Here is a 17,344-nt window from a genome sequence, read left to right on the forward strand (position 1 = left end):
TTTACAAGTACAGTTTTACCATAGTTTTTGCACCACGTCATGTAACTGTACTACCTGTTTATGTTTTCACTTTCACAAACAGAATTGCACCATTTACATTTGCACTGTGTATTTTTGCACTATTTTTATCTATCGTGTTGTTCCAGTAAGACTATAATGACTTCTTATAAAAATGTACTGTTCATTTATGTGTGCGTGTATTTACGCACGGGTGCATTACGCACGCCCCGCCCTGAGCTCGAGGAGTCCCCTCTCATCTATTTCAGTGAGTAGATGAAGAAAGAGGAGGGGGAGGAGCTCGGTTGTGACGTCACGCCACCCCTCCCTCCCAGCTTAAATTTACATTTTCTATGGGTCCTGACTGAGCATATGTGTGTGTGCCATTGAACAGTTTCTAAAGCCGTAGCAAAGCAGACACACCTCAAACCCGCTAGAAGTGACCCGGAGACGCACTGATGCTCATTGAACCACTTTGTTCCGGTTAAATATTAAACAAGTAGAGTTGGACAAGTCGCGTCGGGGGTCGACTTTAAGGTAGGTGTGTATGTGTGTCTGGATCTCGTGTGTTTTCCGTGGGCTTGTTTTAAGAGCGCACTAACAAAAGCGGCGCGTCTTAACTGTCTTGTTTGTGCCGTCGGTTGGATCAGCATCTAGTGTTGGATTAAAAACAATAAAGTAACAGAGAGCAGAAAATCCCAAGGAGAGAGCGAATGAGATTGCAAAATACTAAACTCTTGTTTCATTGTCTTCTTTTGTTGCGGCGCATGACTGTAGCCGACGGGACAGTGGAGGATAAACATGTTGGGCTTGTACAGGACGTACAGACAGTTTTATGGACTTTTGTTGGTAAATGTTCCCAATAAGGACAGCTGATTAGTTTGTGTGTTTGGAAGAAGGAAAAATAGAGCAGGAAGGAAAAAACAGCGGGGTTTAATAGCCAAGTGTGTCTATGTGGTGCTCTAAGTACATGCAATGCTGGGAATCTTTGGAACCATAGTAAAATAATACACAAACCTACTACTTTTAAAACTAGTCAAATCAGAAGATTTAGTAATGAGAAGAAATTTTTCTGTTTTTGTTGCCATCTCCAGATTATAGGTCCTAGTCTTTGTTATATGTGTTTCTCAAATCAAGCCTATTTTAGACAAATGGCATCACAACAGCCCATATTTTATAGATGACTTCTTTCTGAATTCATAATGTGTGAGTAAGACTTTGTGTAATAGCACAGCAATGACAACTACCTACTATGTCAAAGCACATGGTTTCAGTCAGTCAGAGCTGACACACTGCCACATGCTGTCATCAGGCACAGAGACCAACTGTTATATGAGGTGTGTGTTTCTAATGTGTCAACTGGCTCGCAAGTCTCAAACTTTGTCCTGCAGAGGCTTATAATCGGTCAAGATTCCTCAGGGAGGTTCAGTCAAACTTTAACGTGTAATGCAAACATTGTCGAATCCAACTTTTGAGGAGTTGAGTGAGTGAGTGTGTGTGTGTGTGTGTTTGCAGGGTGGAGGAGGAAGAATAGAAGCCTTGCAAATAAAACCGAGCAGCTATTAAGGTGAAGTGTAACTCTAGGTCATCAGATGTGTTTTACAGAGGGGAGAAGTGACAAAAGCAGGTGGGATGAATGAGTTTGTTATACTGTAGGTGCAGGAGTAGGAGTTTCCAAAAGTGTGTGTGTGCTGGGAGGGGAAAGTTCTCGCACATGTGGTAGTCATTTAGAGGGGAGTTTGCTAAACGATTTACATCTGTTTTCTGATCTTTGAACCCCCTCCTTCCCTCCTCTCTCCTGTTTCTCTTGCTCCTTCTCACATGTTGTCTTCTGTTTCCCGTAAGAGCTGATGCTGTCACTGTGTGTGTGAGTGAGTATATTTGTGTGCGAGTGTGTATGCGTGTGGTGGGTGTTACAAGTGGAATGCTCTCTGCTCCATTATTATTGCACTCAAAGGAATTTAAATATGTGAATGAAACGTCCGACTTTCCTTTTCTATCATAGCACATGTCCATTAGTGGTTCTGGTGCATTTCACATGTGTATGATTTAAGAATGTGAGACCATGTCAAGGACTCAACCTGACCTCAAGGAATCAAGGTATTTGGGTTGGGAAAGGGTGTGTTGTCTAGGGGAGGTAGCTGCCGACCACATGTATGTTGACAGTATTATCTCTCACAGTCTTGCTGGTCCATCTGTGGGCGCAGAATCTTCACTACTCAGCAGAATGCAGTGATCCTTCAGACCTACACCAGACTCAGTGTAACCATAGGTTTCATGAGCAGCCTCTGATGCTTGTCCTCCACAGTGAAAGACCGCCTTATAGTGAACGATGTTAGGCCGCTTCCCCTGTAATAAACTGTGTAAACAAATACTGAGTTTTCAGTTTCGGTAGTGTTCCAGAGTGGAGTCCTGGTGGTTTTGCTGAATGAACACATCTCCACTGTGCACAGCAACAGTCTGCAGGGAGGCTGTCATTTGTGCAGTCTTTTGTAGAGGTTTCATATTTTTATTTCATTTCATCATGTTTAACTAGTTGTGTCTGCTTTGATGCATTTGTTTTTGTGTGTTTACTTTTTGTTTTTCATATATAAATTTTACAATACTGGAATCAGTGTGCTAATGACACTAAAACAGTAATATATTCATGTACTTGTAGGAATATAAACATGTATTTTACTAGTTTTCTTTCATCAAAGAGCTGATAAAGTTTGTGTTTTTTGTTTTTGTAGCAAATGTAAGCCCCCCTAATTTGTAATTTTGTGTTTCATGCCTTAATAAATAATTACTATACTTACCTAAAATAGTTTGTGAGTGAACAGTGAGGTTATTGTTGACTCCTGACAAATTCGATCACCAGATGAGACAGGATTTGGGTGGCTTAGAAATTCTTATGTGTAACCGTGATGCCCTAAGAGCTGTCACAGCATTCAGCGCTAATGCAAATGCTATCAAGGCTTCCCTGTGTAAGTCTGGCCCTGTAGTATTGATCTCATTAGTGGGCATTTTTGTTCAGCCAACATGGCCAAGTCACTGAAATTCTAGCTTGATGTACAGTGAGGAAGCCTGTTTTTGTTTGTGTGTTTGAGGTTGTTTTTGACAGCGTCTTTGTTTTTGTATTAGGTTTTCCACAGACATTGGATGCTTTACTGTCCCCTCCCCTTTCAGGTTGAATTAAATATTATGATGCAATGCAAACACATGTGATGCAATCACAGACCCTGCATCAGGACAAAGGGTCTATTTACACTGTGCTGTGGTTTTGTTGCCATGGTTTTGTATCGTGATGTCACGATTCAGGTATTGAGTTTCCAGATAAAGAGCTAGTGTGGGCTCAGCGGTGGGAGAGGTAGTGCACCAATGTGAGTGTGGGTAAGGATTGCAGCTCATGTGAAAGTCAGACATGTGGAGGCTTGACTTACTGTTGCTTGAACTATCTACGGATTAGATGTTGATTTACTCATAAAAGAGATAAGCTTTACATGCTCACCTAAGAGTAAACACACACACACTCCTACAGAGACTCAGCTTCTCAAAGAATCCTATTGATTTTTTTTGTTGTTATGCCAGAGCTTCAATCACAATAAAGCACCATTACTGCATGGGGCACTTTGTGTAGTATCAGAGAATGGAGGACACACACACTGCCCACATAGACTCAAAATGCCTCACTGCTTATAGCTTGTTAGGGTGAAGTATAGCCAGATTTGGGAGTCTGAGCTACATGAATTGGATTAAGCTCCTTGTAAGTCAGTATCAAGATATATGATCCTGTCTTATTTCAAACACAAACATTCGCCCGCAGCAGAACAGAGCCACTTGTTCATGTTACAGCATGAAACCAACTGGATCTTTCAGAATGTATACCCATGCTGGCGATGGAAAGTTTCATCAGACAATAAAACCACATGATTGCCTCGTGTCTCAACTAAAAATATGCATGTCCGTACCGTGTATTTTGTGTCATGTCAAGGATAAAGCATGGAATTAGTGGAAACAAAGGCTCTCTTGGTGTGTTTTCGGATACCTGCTTACCTCTTTCACAATGTGTGTGTTTTTTTTTTTTTGGTGTGTGTGTGCATGCTCAGCTAGCACCCCATGTGTCTGTCTGGCTAACTGTAGATTGTCTGGTTGCCCAAGGTAACAGTTGTTATTGGGGTTTTTCTACTACCGTGTAAACAAAGGAGAACCTCCCAAATCCTCCTCAGTGTGCCTCCCAGCCAATTAGATTTGAGCTTCCAGCTGGGTTTAGCCAGTAGACGGTGAGGAGGGGCGTTACTCTGCTCCATAAGGGAAAAACAGCAGTAAAGCACAAAGCTTTGAATCTGGAACTGGAACAGACAGCAGAGCTGTAACAAAGACTGAACGGCACTTCACACTACAGAGCCAGACAAAATGGCTGTGGGTTTTTTTTTTTTACTGTATGGCAATAAAAAAGACAGATATTGGAGCTGCTTTTAAAAGACTGTACAGTATGTAAGCAGTGTGCAGTATATGGGCATGTTTACATCTAAGCAGGGAAGAACCACATGAAACGCGCATGTGCTCTCTCTGTAATTTGGCATTTTCAGTGTGTCTTCGTAGTAAGCCCATCTGTAGTCTGCGTCATGTGTTGTCCTCTACATATGAGTCCATGCACCTGTTCTCATCACGTCTATAGATATACATTGAGGACCATGTGTCAGTGCCAGCTGTAAAAGAGCATTGAACAGCCCATTGTATTTGACTGACAGGTGTGACCCCAGACTGTACCCCAACACCACATTATTCAGCACATGTGCGTAGTTTGGTTTGAGTAAGCACTTTGATTTTGACCGTTTATAGAGGTGTGCACATAGCATCCATCCAAATGGTTGTGTCACTCAGAGATGTTTGCGTTTAAGTCACAAGCTGCATGTTGGTGCGTCTCTGCATGTATGCCTTTGTGTGCCCGGAGCGATAATCATTTCGCAGGTTCATCACATTCCCACAGCATGACTCAAACTGTGGTCGGCCTTTTCAATCCACCCCATTCACTCTGTAATCTACCTCAGCCTGGGACTCACAACATGTAGCAGCAGGACTGTGCATGAGCCAAGGCATGGAATAACATCAGTCAGCTCTAAATGCAAACTGTCAATGTAAGCCTGTTTCACTTTGAATGGAGCCGTCACAGCTAGTCAGTGACAGTAGCATCATCTCAGCAATAAGAGGTTACTCTTGACAGCTCAGACGCTGCCAGATCATCAGCTCATGTCAAGTCAACTGATACATCTGAAATATTTGAATGATAAGACAGTGACATCTCAAAAACCAGATGGCAGTGGTAAAAGTGACATTATAATCAATAACAACATAAACTGTCAGAGCAAAGGCCAAGTGAGGTTTCACAACACATGATTGCAGTCAACCTCAGAAAACGGATTATTCATTGTATGACTGACAATGATCATTATTTAGACACCGTGTTCTGTTTATGGAAAGGGAAGAGCAGAAGAAGAAGTTGTGAAAACAAAGCAACGAGAAGTAAAAAATTTAAATGTACTATTTTTTTTCTATCTTTTGTTCCTAAATTATAATGTGCTTATGCAAAGGGAAGTTAAACTTCTCTTTTTCACAGCTTGCATCAGGACTGGGAAATATAATGGTAATTATTGTGGTTAGCATGAAATTATTTTTTACTGTGTACAAACTCAAATTATATGTAGAACACTTGACAGTTTTTATTTTGCTTAATTTCTACATAGGTTGACATTGAAAATAGATTCTATCATTCAAATTGTTTAGAATATGTTACAGATTGGTAAGTGTTTATCATGTTCTGACCATAAATTGTTGTTTAAAACCACAAATAATGTCTGGTTTCTTCAACTCATCCCCTTAAACAATAAAGATGTAATGATTTGTTTGTTTTTTCTTTAAAAATTTCTGGCAATACAGCCCCACCCTATCCTATAGCCTAGTTAACATATAACATCCACAGTATTGACGTGCTTGCTGACCTTTGCATACACTCATCCTGAAAGACTGAGTCAGAAACACTGATTGTTATTCAGTTTCTACATTAAGCAGTCACGGAAATGACTGTATGCTAGTTAGAAGGAGGGAGGGTCGCCGCTCAGATATCTTTGCATCATGTATTGGTCTTGGCTGGATGAAGTAATAAGGAGTTTGAGTCTAGAGAAACGCCTTATACTCCCTTAATGACATCAAGCTACACTAACAGCTCATCCCTCCTTCAGTGTGTATTCCATTGGCCTGTCTTTTTGTGCATGTTTGTTCATGGGGTGCACATCTGTGCTTTATGAAGCTGATTGTAAATTCCCATGCTCGCGTGTCTCCCCAGTGATATTGTTTTGTGGAAATGGGGTGGGTGCTTTCAGAGGTCAGTTCATGATGAGGCCCCAGAATTCCCCTGTTTCTCTTCTCTACTTTGCTCCAGCCCCCCCTCTCTCTCCAAGGCAGGAAATACAAAACAGATCTCAACCCCCAAACTCCTAGAGTTTTAGGGAGCCATTTTTCCTCTCTTTCTTGCTGTTCATTTAATAATTCAGTGTGCTTTGTCCAAATGGTATCAATGCAGGATGCTTTTATAGCCAAAATACAATTGTAAAAGTGGATATCCTGGCTTTCTCCTTTATGCACTTTTGAAAACTATATGTGTCTTTGTGTTTGCGTCATGTGCTGACCGATTCAGATCATACTCTATGGTAGTTTTGTTTGGTCTTGTCTTATAGGCTGTTTCTTGACACACATCAGCAAGCCAGTTTTTCCTGAGGGGAGCTTGCTTGTCATATGTAGTTACACACTATTCTACTGCATATAGTGGGATATTGTTGGAAAACTTTTATGTGGTTTTGTTTGTATGTGTAAGACAGAGGAAGATGTGTGCTTCTATTGTTTGAATCTGTGCTCTGGAAATATGTGCACATCTACGTCACCCTGCTTCCTACCATGATTTATGTGTCGTCATCCAGAAGGCCTGTAAATAAATATGTATATGCACAGAGGGACTTTATGGGAAATGAGCACATTGTAACGACCAGGGCCCCCTGACCCTCTCCTCCTTTTCCACTTTTTCTGTCACTTTCTCCCTCATGTGCACACACACACACACATTTATCCTTGTTCTCCCCTCCCCCTGCAGGCGTCAGTTAAAAGCCCATCTATCGGTGTGTTTTAATTAGGGCCACTCCTATTTATGGCTGAATGGCCGCTTCATTAACAGACAGAGTAGAGCGAGGAGACGCACCCAGACTTGTCTGATGTTTTAATACAGCAAGGGGAATACGATGTGTGTATATGTGTGTGTGTGTGTGTGAGAGAGAGAATGGGGTGTGGGGGTTGCTTCAGGGGTATTGATGACGCAATTTCCCCTGAGGGGCGGACCTCCCATCTGTGTGAGGCGTGGAGAAGACCAGACCAAAAAAAAGGAAAAGAAGACCAAAGTAGAGTCACTATATGGGACAAGGAGGTTACATGGAAATGAGTGTCATGAATAAAATATACTGTATTTTCTTGAAAAGATGTGCAATGAGCTCTATATGTACACCTCAGTCATGCTTCTTGCACATAAAAACTGCATCTTTATGTAAACTTGCATTTTAACAAGAGCCTGACTCATGAGTTGTGCTAAATAAATACTGCTTCATTCTTTCAGATTGTATTTCATTTGCTTTATAGCCAATAAATGTAACAGAATTAACTAGATTTGCTGTGGTGCCGCCTCCTGCTACATTGTGCAGCGTTTAGGGTAATTAGCCCCTATCCAAACTGGAGCGTAAAAGGCTGATCAATCTTCGTGTGTAGATTTTACTCTTACCTTTTTTTTTTCGCCCTGGATACTGTGGACAAAACATCCTGGCCTGGTGATGATAGTGGGAGTGGTCAGTGCTGAGTTCACAACCAATGACAGTTAAAGGCCCACCACACCCTGTGCAAATCTCTGCATGGTCTGTTGTGTTTGCGTCCGTATCCTGGAGGAGGATAGGGGGGTCAGATGGGGAAGCAGGACACCAGCTGGTCTTGTCGCATTCATTTTCTCTCTGTTTTCTAAGATGCAACAGGAAGAGGGAAGCTCTTGACTCATGGATGGCCAAATCAGCTTTTGATTCTTTGTTTTTCATCTGTGATTCCAGTTTAAGGATATCCACTTCTATCTTACATCTTTCTTTTCTGCATCAGTAACAATTAACCTTTACTTTTCTGTAGTTTTTACAGTGCAGTGTCCATCTGTACTCCTCACACTAAGGTTAAAACACACATGAAGCTTTTTTGTGTGAACATTTTTTGCCATTTTTTCCTCTTGTGTGTACACTGACTATGAAGAGCACTGCCCACTGGGAGCTTTATGGTGTCTGACTTTCAGTTAGCATCAGTTATTTCCTGTTAACTGCTGTGTCACTGAATGAAGTGTGCATGATGTGGTAGGTCTCCACGGCGACAGGGGAAAAATGGCGGTTGAGGGGGAAATTGAGAAATGAGTTCTTATTTTGAATGCCACTCTGTGTACGTGTTGGCTCATATAGCAGAGCTGGCGGCGGTGATGCAATCACTTGGCACAATGCAGGCCCTCTCCCTTCCAAGATCAGCCCTTCTATCAGCTCTAATGCAACCTGCCACTATGGCGTACACTTTCACCCACATACACACACACACTTACTAATGCACATACATTTATCAAAAAAAACATTCATCCAATCACATTCTTTTTTCGCTCAAACTCCACCACACGCCTTTTCGTTTTCGTGCAGTGCAAAGAAGTATCTATGACTAATATAAGTGTTAAATTATTGAACTCTTTTGTTTAGTTCCAGCTTCTACATGGGTTTGACTTTCTTTTATAACATTTTGCTTTCTTCTGGTGTTTTGTCTTGTCTAGATATGTAGTTATTATGTTCAAAAATTCGACATTTCGCAGTATGTGTGAGATCATAGTCACAGTGAGGTTGATGGATTGAAGTAACCAGAGAAAAACTGTTTTTCATCCAACTCCATTTTCTACTAAACTAGCCTCATCCCTGACCCAGTTTTCATGTTTCTCTGTCCTTTGTTTTTTTTCCTAATTTTTTTCTTCTGCTTGGACATTTTGAAACCCCTACATACTGCTGCTTTTCTCCTGGACATCAACATTCATTAAGTGAGTGTGCGCTTGCCTGCTGTTTTTGCTGTGAGGGCATATTTCCAAAAACCAATAAACATTTTGATGTGATCCTTGGAACAACTATGGACAGCTTGTCATTGTTGCATCTGCACATACTGACATGCTTGAATAGTCTACTCTATTGTGTGAAGTGCATGTTTACAGGATTGAATAATTACACTGCACATGGAGTACATTAACATGATTCGCTAGTTATGTAGATGATAGAGTTTTCTGTTTAACTTCAGGGGACATTTAATAAAGCATGTTGCCTGACCAGTTTTAGGGCAGAATTTAAGCAGGGCTCCAATTTAAGTTTGCAGGACCCTTTTGAACTCCCTATGTTACTTCCCCTCTCCCTTGAGGCAAATAGGAAGAAGGAACAGATGTGTTAAGTGTAACGGACACTTTGACAACACCACCAGTCTGTAGGTTCCTCTGCCCCCTGCTTCTGGCATTAAAAGAAAACCACCTTTGATGTACGCAGCACATGTGTTCTTACATACAGCCACTTATTACAGCCATAAGCTGTTTTGCCACCTCTCTTGCACAAGCACCATCAGTATCTTGGCTGTCGCAAAAGATTATCATTTGTCAACATTTTACACATAAGCTATATTTGATACGCCACATTCAATGTCTTTGTTTCTTATCATGTGCTGCAAACCGTGTTTACCTTAGGCTTCTTTTGTTATGTAATGGACACGGTCTAGTTTCTGGAATGCAAAACTGTTGCCCTCTAGTGGTGTTTCTAACTCATTACAATAATGCTCAGAGTTCATGTTTTGATTTTGAGGACTCACTCCTCCTCCTTTGTCTCGAACACGTGCAAGATAAAGCATCACGGCTGTGAAAAATAACTGTGATTGGTCAGCTCAACGTTCCCAAATATAACTCCATGTTTTTAAGTTTCCGTCAGTTGTTGCTGAACTGCCACAGAAAGGACAGCTTCATAACAATTAAATGCCATAAAGTCATAATTTTGACTGATTTGTAAATAAATACACTTCTCCCTCATATTGAAGTGAACAGACTTGTGTCATTTTGATTTCAGTGCATTATAAGAAAGAAAGTCAGAAATACAGCTTTTGTGCCCTATTTGATGGTACCAAGTAGATGTGAATATAATTACATAACACAACATTACATTTTTGTAACTTAATTAGTTGTTTGTCAGTATTGTGGAATAATTGGTTTTACACTGGTCTTCCTAAATAGGTTGCATTTACAATGTGAGGGAGGGAGCAGGGACACTGAGGGAGGGTGGGGTGTGTGAGGGGAGCTATAAAACAGACTCTGATCTCCAGCATGCTCAGTAGAAGACAGCTGTACGGGACAAAGCACCTCTGACTGCGTGAGGCTCTGCAACGTACTGATAAACAGGACAGTGAGCTGTAATAGCTTTTTCTGGGACATACGTTTTAAAGCGAAATAGCAGAGATGACAACCATGTTCAGATACCCCGTCTTTCCCCATCTGCAGGGTGAGTTGAGCTAACATTAATTTTGAATAAGAGGGAAGTCCTGAGTTGTTTCAGTTTTTCATGAGGTTTTAAAATAAAGAATAATCATTTTTTAAGGTAAAGTGGTAGTTTAGAGAAAATATGTTTTTGGGTTTGTTCAGATGTTTTGGATGCTCTTTTGTTTTCCATCAGTCAGATGCATGTGGAAATATTTTTAGTGACCAAACCAGACTGTAGATCAATAACTGGTCTACTGTGAGGAATGTTTTTTTTTTTTTTGGCAGTGCAACTAGTTTGATAGATGACTTTTATTTATGCATTAGTCATATTTAAGTTGAGGCCAAGTCATTTGTATTGCACCGATTTGTATATGGAGCAAGTAAAGATGTTTTACTTTACTTTTGTGATGCATTATCACAATGTTTTATATATCAGTTACCCCAAAACATTAAAGTCAATGGACCATTTTACTTTAAAAAAAAAAAAAAAAATGATTTGACTGAATTTTTTTATGGAAAAAATTATCTAGATTGAAAACAGCATGACACTGACATTTTTTCATATACATTTTCTTTTTTCTTCTCTCTCTCTGAATGTCCTTTGCAGTGGCTTCTTAAAAAAATAAGTTAAAGCTGTGGAACTCTTGTCCACAAACATGACAGGACAAAACAACCGTAGCTGGGTCTTAGGAGGATAAAGGATGAAAAAATATTTCACATATAACAAATACAGGTGTATCTATCTTGTGTTGCTGGAGGTCTTGAACCTGCATGTTTTTGTCTTGCAAAACTTCAACATTGAAGTGATCTTTTTGGTTTCCAAAATATCAAAAACTGATTGAAATGTTGCCTGTGTATTTGAAAAGAAGAGAAAGAGCATTTGCATATGGCTTTCATATCATCTGAACGGGGGATGAAATGTTCTCTTCACTCAGTGTGGAACAATTATGTAATTCCAGTGCTGAGTCCCTCTATCACCATAGAGACCATTCAGAAACTATGAGAATGTGCCAGAGGATCAGAAAAATGCTCATATTTGGAAGAACATCAGGGGTCAGCAGGTGAAGAGTGTTATATATTGTACAGCTTCTTCTGATTGTTCAGCTGTTGTAGGTGAAGTTGGGATTTTGAGCTATATGTGTATAGAAAACCGATTCTAACTTGACGTAAAAAAAAAGTGTTTGTTTTGCTGCATTCATATCACATTGCATTAGAGCAGTGGTTCCCAACCTTTTTTGGCTCGTGACCCCATTTTAACATTACAAATTTCTAGTGACTTCAGACATTCAAAACTGAGACATTTTTTACTAAAAGTAATTTGTTTTTGATCATTTAATAGTTTGCTATACTATGTTGCAAATAAACATTAATTTTAGACGACATTTAGTCTATATAATGTATATTATTATGGATGGAGGCAGAAAAGCCAGGTGTAGATTACTGCACAAAGTGAGAATTTTGTTTTCCTTGGTCAGGATATGTACAGTCAGTCCAGCTTGGATTTACAAGGCTGTGAATTAATACTAAACAAACAATTACTCAAACTATGAATTATGAAAGAGCTGCAGCATCTGAAACCGACCACAATGAACATTTGAAAGATAAACAGTACCACAGTGCTTCAGTTTCAGCTTCACAGTTTGTCATGTCTTTTATGTATTGTGATTGTCTCTCTCAACTCACCATATATTTTTATTAGTAAGCTTTTTTTTTTTTTTTTTTTGCTTTTTTTTAATTACTAGACATTTCAGACGACCCCATTTGAATTCCAGGTGACCCCATGTGGAGTCCAGACCCCAAGGTTGAAAAACACTGCATTAGAGGTTTAATACAAATCCTCTTGTCTTGTGTCTATTTATTCAGATCCTTGTGACCCTGGTCTATCACTGTCACCGGGGAGAAGTGTCATGGCGGAGCCAGACTATCTGGAGGGAGACTGCGATGAGCTCATCAAACCCAAAAAGTTGATCAACCCGGTCAAGACCTCCCGCAACCACCAGGACCTGCACCGAGAGCTGCTCATGAACCAGAAGAGGTTAGAAGACGGTGAACATACCCACCTTGAATATGTTTTTTTTTTCGTTTGTCTTTTAGTAACTGTGTCGTGATAACACACAACCTTGCATTCCTTGCATTCATAAACCCAAGTTTTATCAGACTTTATGACTTAAGCAGACAAGACATCAGTGTTAAACAGTAAGGGCAGAATTCCAATAAGATTAGGCCAGTAATAAAGGCAGTACTGACATGTCTTCACGTGCACAAGACTGGACAGATAATAGCATTTTTTAGTTTATTGTTTCAAAGGTAAAACTTTACTGCCATATATTAGGTTCTTGGACAGCTTCTCAATTGTTTATCGTATCATCTGTCACGTTTTCACTTGCTAGAAACTGGATGGACTTTGTAGAAACAGAGCAGACACTGTAACATCTTCTGGTAGATGATGGGTTAATACTATGTTCTTGCTACTTAATTGGTTTAATAGCAACCATGCAAACTGAATTGACCCTTCTGCTTTGTATCACTTTAGTCGTCTTCACTGGTCCCCCTGCAGCAGTATTATATAAAGCTCAGAACATGAAAGTTTTATAGCACGTGTTATATAAAACCTCAAATGCATTAGTGTGTCAAAAATTTATTATGTAAAGGTCACACAGATGTACTGTCCAGGAGAAACTTGGTATGGCTGCTGATGTTTGGAGCGTATCATACTACATCCAGCTCATGATACACAAATAAGCTTCCACATCAGTGCTTGTGATCATCCGTTTGGTGCTGAATGTTTGTATTTTCTCTCACCAAACAGCAGCTCTCTGTCCATGCTATTAATAGCAGCATAAACACACATGCTGTTGACAGCTCTTACATCACAGCAGCGTTGCTCTGTGTGAAACGGGTCAAAGAGTGAGGTGTTTATGTAGTGATGGCAGCAGGACATGAAAGAATGATGAGGAAAAGGTCAGCCACTATAAAGACACCTAGAGAGGAGTTTAATGAGACAAGAGAAATAAATCAACTTTTGCTCCAGTTTGTGTTCCTTTCAAAGTCTACATTATGCTTTTTGAAGTCCTCCAGACCGGGAATGTTTGAGTTCTAAGTAGCAGAAAAAAGATGAATCCAGTGGGTTTAATGGAGGGTGTGAACATATTTTCATTGTGTGTTCTATTGTGTTCTAGAAGTATAGAAAGCTTCCCTGCACGGTGGATTAGTCACAGTGATGAGAGCATGGGTGCGGAGGGGGTCGGGGGTGGATAAATGCATGGATGGATGGACGATTGTTTGACAAAGAAAAAAAAAAAAAGCAGTTACGTAATCAAGATTACAAAACAGTCTCTCACTAAAGGCCTTTTCTCAGCCGTTGCTACCTTTGCTTTGGTGACCCTTCCTACACATACACACACATATACAGAGGAATTTCAGAAATCCAGTCACCAAGACTGGTGAAGCATTTGAGCAGATGGAGGTATTGATGTGTGGGATTTAAACTCACATTCCTCCTTGTGTGCCAGAGGGTGTTCTCTCATGGGAGGAGAGGGGATAGGAGGGGTCTGTGATTATGTAAACATCTCCCCTAGTGAAAGAAGAGCAGCGTAAGCATCTTTACAACCTGTCTTATTGCTGCCAGTGACCTTGACACCCCCCCCCCCGCATGGAAACGCTTGATCGTACCATTTACCCTCTGCGTTAACCCACTAAGTGCTTTCATAAGACCCTCGCTGTCAGGAAAACCTAGGACATGTAACTGCTGCGCTGATTGTAGATAAATTAGTGACTTGTACAAAAACACCCACTGCTTCTTGGAACAACAAGGACTCGGTTATGTAATCTTGAGGATTTAATAATGTATTTAATTAAGGGACTGTTTTGCTAAAGTGCAGGCAGGTAGGCACACTGTGTTTTATTTGAAGAAACTGAACAGTCGGTGCAAAGTCATCCTGTTATAGCCTGTTAAAGTAAAGGCATGGAAGCAGGATTTTTATGAAGTAGATAAGTAAAGCCTATGTCCTTTTATTTTTCAGAAGTCAAGTTTTATTTTGCGTCCTGAATCCTTTGTTTCCATTGTTTTTGGCTATTTCCACCCATCTTTGTCCCCTCTGTTTAAGCTCCATCCTCAGCCCCCACCACTCACTCTTGTAGTTTGGAAGAGCTCGTAACATTACGTAACATTTGGTATTTTGTGCTTCCTCACCAGACTCACACTTAACGAAAATTCTTGTTTCCACTCTTAATCCTCACTTCACAAAATCACACTGCAAGCAAAGAGTATGTAAATATATTCATTGAAGATTTAAGTATCTTGACAAAAAAAAAAATAAGAAGAGGCCTGTGGTTGCAACCCCTTTTTCCGAAGTAATTTCCAGTGCTGGCAAAAACCTTGCGTGCATATTTGGAAAATGTGGAGCAATCTGTGATTTGTTGAAAATCCAAACTTTCCTCAAACACAACTGACATATTTAATCCTGACAATCTAATGCATGTCAGACTAGAATGAGGTCATGGGCATCATCTGTTATGCATCATGTGAGTGCCAATTGCCGTCTGAATTATGTTCTGCAGTGTGTTTCGGGAAGTTTAATTAGGTTTTAGTCTAGTAACGTGCATTTTGTCTGATTGATTCGTCACAGGGGCCTGGCTCCTCAGAACAAACCGGAGCTCCAAAAGGTTCTGGAGAAGAGAAAGAGGGAGCAAGTTCTCAAGGCGCAGAAAGAAGAACAGGAGGCACATAAGAAGAGGAGTGACCTGGAGATAGAGCTCATGAAGCGGCAACAGAAACTAGAGCAGGTAAATTATTGAACAGGTGTATATGAACTGTACCTTTAGCACCGAGACTCAGACTTGTATCAAAGGTATTTACCCCGTGATTTGACCTTCTCTCCTGACACATGCAATTTATGACTTCTTTGATCTGAATTTGTCTGTGTTCCTGTAGCTGGAGCTGGAGCAACAGAAAATCGAAGAGGAGCAAGAGAACACCCCTGAGTTTGTGAAGATGAAGAGCAACCTGCGCAGGACCAGGCAGGAAACCGACGGAGAGGAAAGAACCACCTAAAAATGAGCAGGGGTGTCTGCGTCTGGCTGACTGTGCGCGTGTTTGAGGGCACGGGGACGTCAGGAGTGTGTGTGCGTGCACGAGAGAGTGTGTTGTGTCTGTGATGCGCGGTGGTCTAAGAAAAACCTCCTGGCTTTTCCAACCCAGCTGATCCTACCTGCAGTGAGGAGACAGACTTTACAAACTTTAAAGACCCCCTCCGTCTGCCTGCAACAGACCACCAGTACTCACCTCTTCTTCTCACACCCATCCAGCAGCACACAGCACCCCCTACAGGAGGGACCTTACAGAGACATGATACATGTTACACGCCCTGTCGACAAGGGCGAGCAAGCTTCCAATGAGCTCTGATGGAGAAATGACGAAACACACCTAGGAGTTTTCACCCCTTCTGTTTTCACTCCTCTTCTCCCCAGAGCAAGCTGCCATTTCTCTTTACTGTTATTAATGTTGTTATTGTTGTTTTGTTTTTTCTTCAGAATCAAATAAGGAAAAGTGGACACTGGATGGACTCTTGAAGCTGTGTAATGTAAAAGCCAAACAAATGTGCTTTTGTTATTTATGTTTGTAGCTTTTAGCCCAGGTATAGGGAGGACACTTTTAGTCATTCTGTATCTTAGTTTGTTTTACAGCATAGTTTTTGAAGCCAGAACAGGACAAAGGGAGTGTATGACTGTGTGAAACACTCTAGTTTGCTTTATTATTATTATTATTTTTAATCCACACATGCCATTTCCTCAGCTAATGCAATTATGAGCAATAGTAGACTTCCCAGGCATGAGAGTGAGCTTTTCTTTATATATTCTGTTGTTTTGTATGAATAAAAGTGTTACTTAATAAATAATTTAAGGTTTTTGTTAGGTTGGTAAATGAGAAGAAGGCTTGAACCCTGTCTAACCAGTCTTTGTGTGATTCAATGATTGATTTTGTACAAACAGCAAGGTATGATTAAAAGTCTACACATGTAAGCCAATGGTCATGAAAGATTTAACTGCTTGTGTATCTACACGGCTCCTGAGAACACACTGGTGTTTTAATGATTCTAGTATGTTGTCTATATTTACAGTTGAGCCATAGATGTGCAACATGGATGAGTCAGAAAATTATTAATCTTTACAAACATTCAGCAAGGTTACACAAAGTAAGAAATGTGAATGTGATTACTTTTTAGGTAATCGCAACACCCTTTTAAAGGTTGTTTATATATAAAAATAATAATAGAATGGGTCCAGAATGATAGTTTGTGGGGCTCTTCAGAGATGATCGTTGTTATTTTCATGGAAAGAGGCAGGTTTTTGTCAACTTAGCCTTGTGTTCTTCTCCAGATTCTTTTTAATAAATGGTTTAACACAATCTTATTTTTTATTTTTGGGATTTGTAGACTTGAGCGTGAGGATTTATTATCCAGTTAACAGTGGGATGCAAAACTAACAGTAAAGCAGGCCCATGAGACGTCATGCAGATAAGCTCGGAAGCTGATGTTGATTTTGCAACAGGCGCAAGTCTAGACAATGTGCAGAGCTTAGAACAGCATCAGGGTCTTTGAGTTCACTGGTAAATTTGGAAACCGGAGATATAAAGTTGTGGCACAAGCGAAACAAACAATGTAATAAAATTAAACCATGTCAATTTCAAGGGGCCCACATTCCTCACAGTCACTGGACCAGGTTAAAATGGTAATATTTTTGTTAATCCAGCTGCAACATGTCTCT

The 17,344-nt window shown here is 40.4% G+C and overlaps 1 protein-coding gene across 2 annotated transcripts; it reads left to right on the forward strand.

The window, feature by feature from the left end:
• Positions 1-373: 373 nt before the first annotated feature.
• fam107b (family with sequence similarity 107 member B) lies at positions 374-16,985 on the forward strand. Of its 2 annotated transcripts, none has more exons than XM_030136551.1 (4): positions 374-534; positions 12,443-12,614; positions 15,208-15,364; positions 15,513-16,985. In XM_030136551.1, exons 2-4 carry the CDS (start codon positions 12,487-12,489, stop codon positions 15,630-15,632), a joined length of 405 nt encoding a protein of 134 aa, XP_029992411.1. In that variant the 5' UTR covers positions 374-534; positions 12,443-12,486; the 3' UTR covers positions 15,633-16,985. The 2 variants fall into 2 exon arrangements, with proteins under 2 accessions (XP_029992411.1, XP_029992410.1); XM_030136550.1 differs by lacking the exon at positions 374-534 and adding an exon at positions 10,424-10,601.
• The last annotated feature ends 359 nt before the right edge of the window (positions 16,986-17,344 follow it).

Source organism: Sphaeramia orbicularis, chromosome 6, assembly GCF_902148855.1.
Source record: "Sphaeramia orbicularis chromosome 6, fSphaOr1.1, whole genome shotgun sequence".
NCBI lineage: Eukaryota > Metazoa > Chordata > Actinopteri > Kurtiformes > Apogonidae > Sphaeramia > Sphaeramia orbicularis.

What these genes read in the sequence shown, in the direction of transcription:
- fam107b (XM_030136550.1), top strand. Translation starts at nt 10,559, where the DNA reads ATGACAACCATGTTCAGATACCCCGTCTTTCCCCATCTGCAGG. An exon ending in CTGCTCATGAACCAGAAGAG is followed by an intron (nt 12,615 to 15,207) that starts GTTAGAAGACGG and finishes GATTCGTCACAG; the next exon opens with GGGCCTGGCTCCTCAGAACA. An exon ending in GGCAACAGAAACTAGAGCAG is followed by an intron (nt 15,365 to 15,512) that starts GTAAATTATTGA and finishes GTGTTCCTGTAG; the next exon opens with CTGGAGCTGGAGCAACAGAA.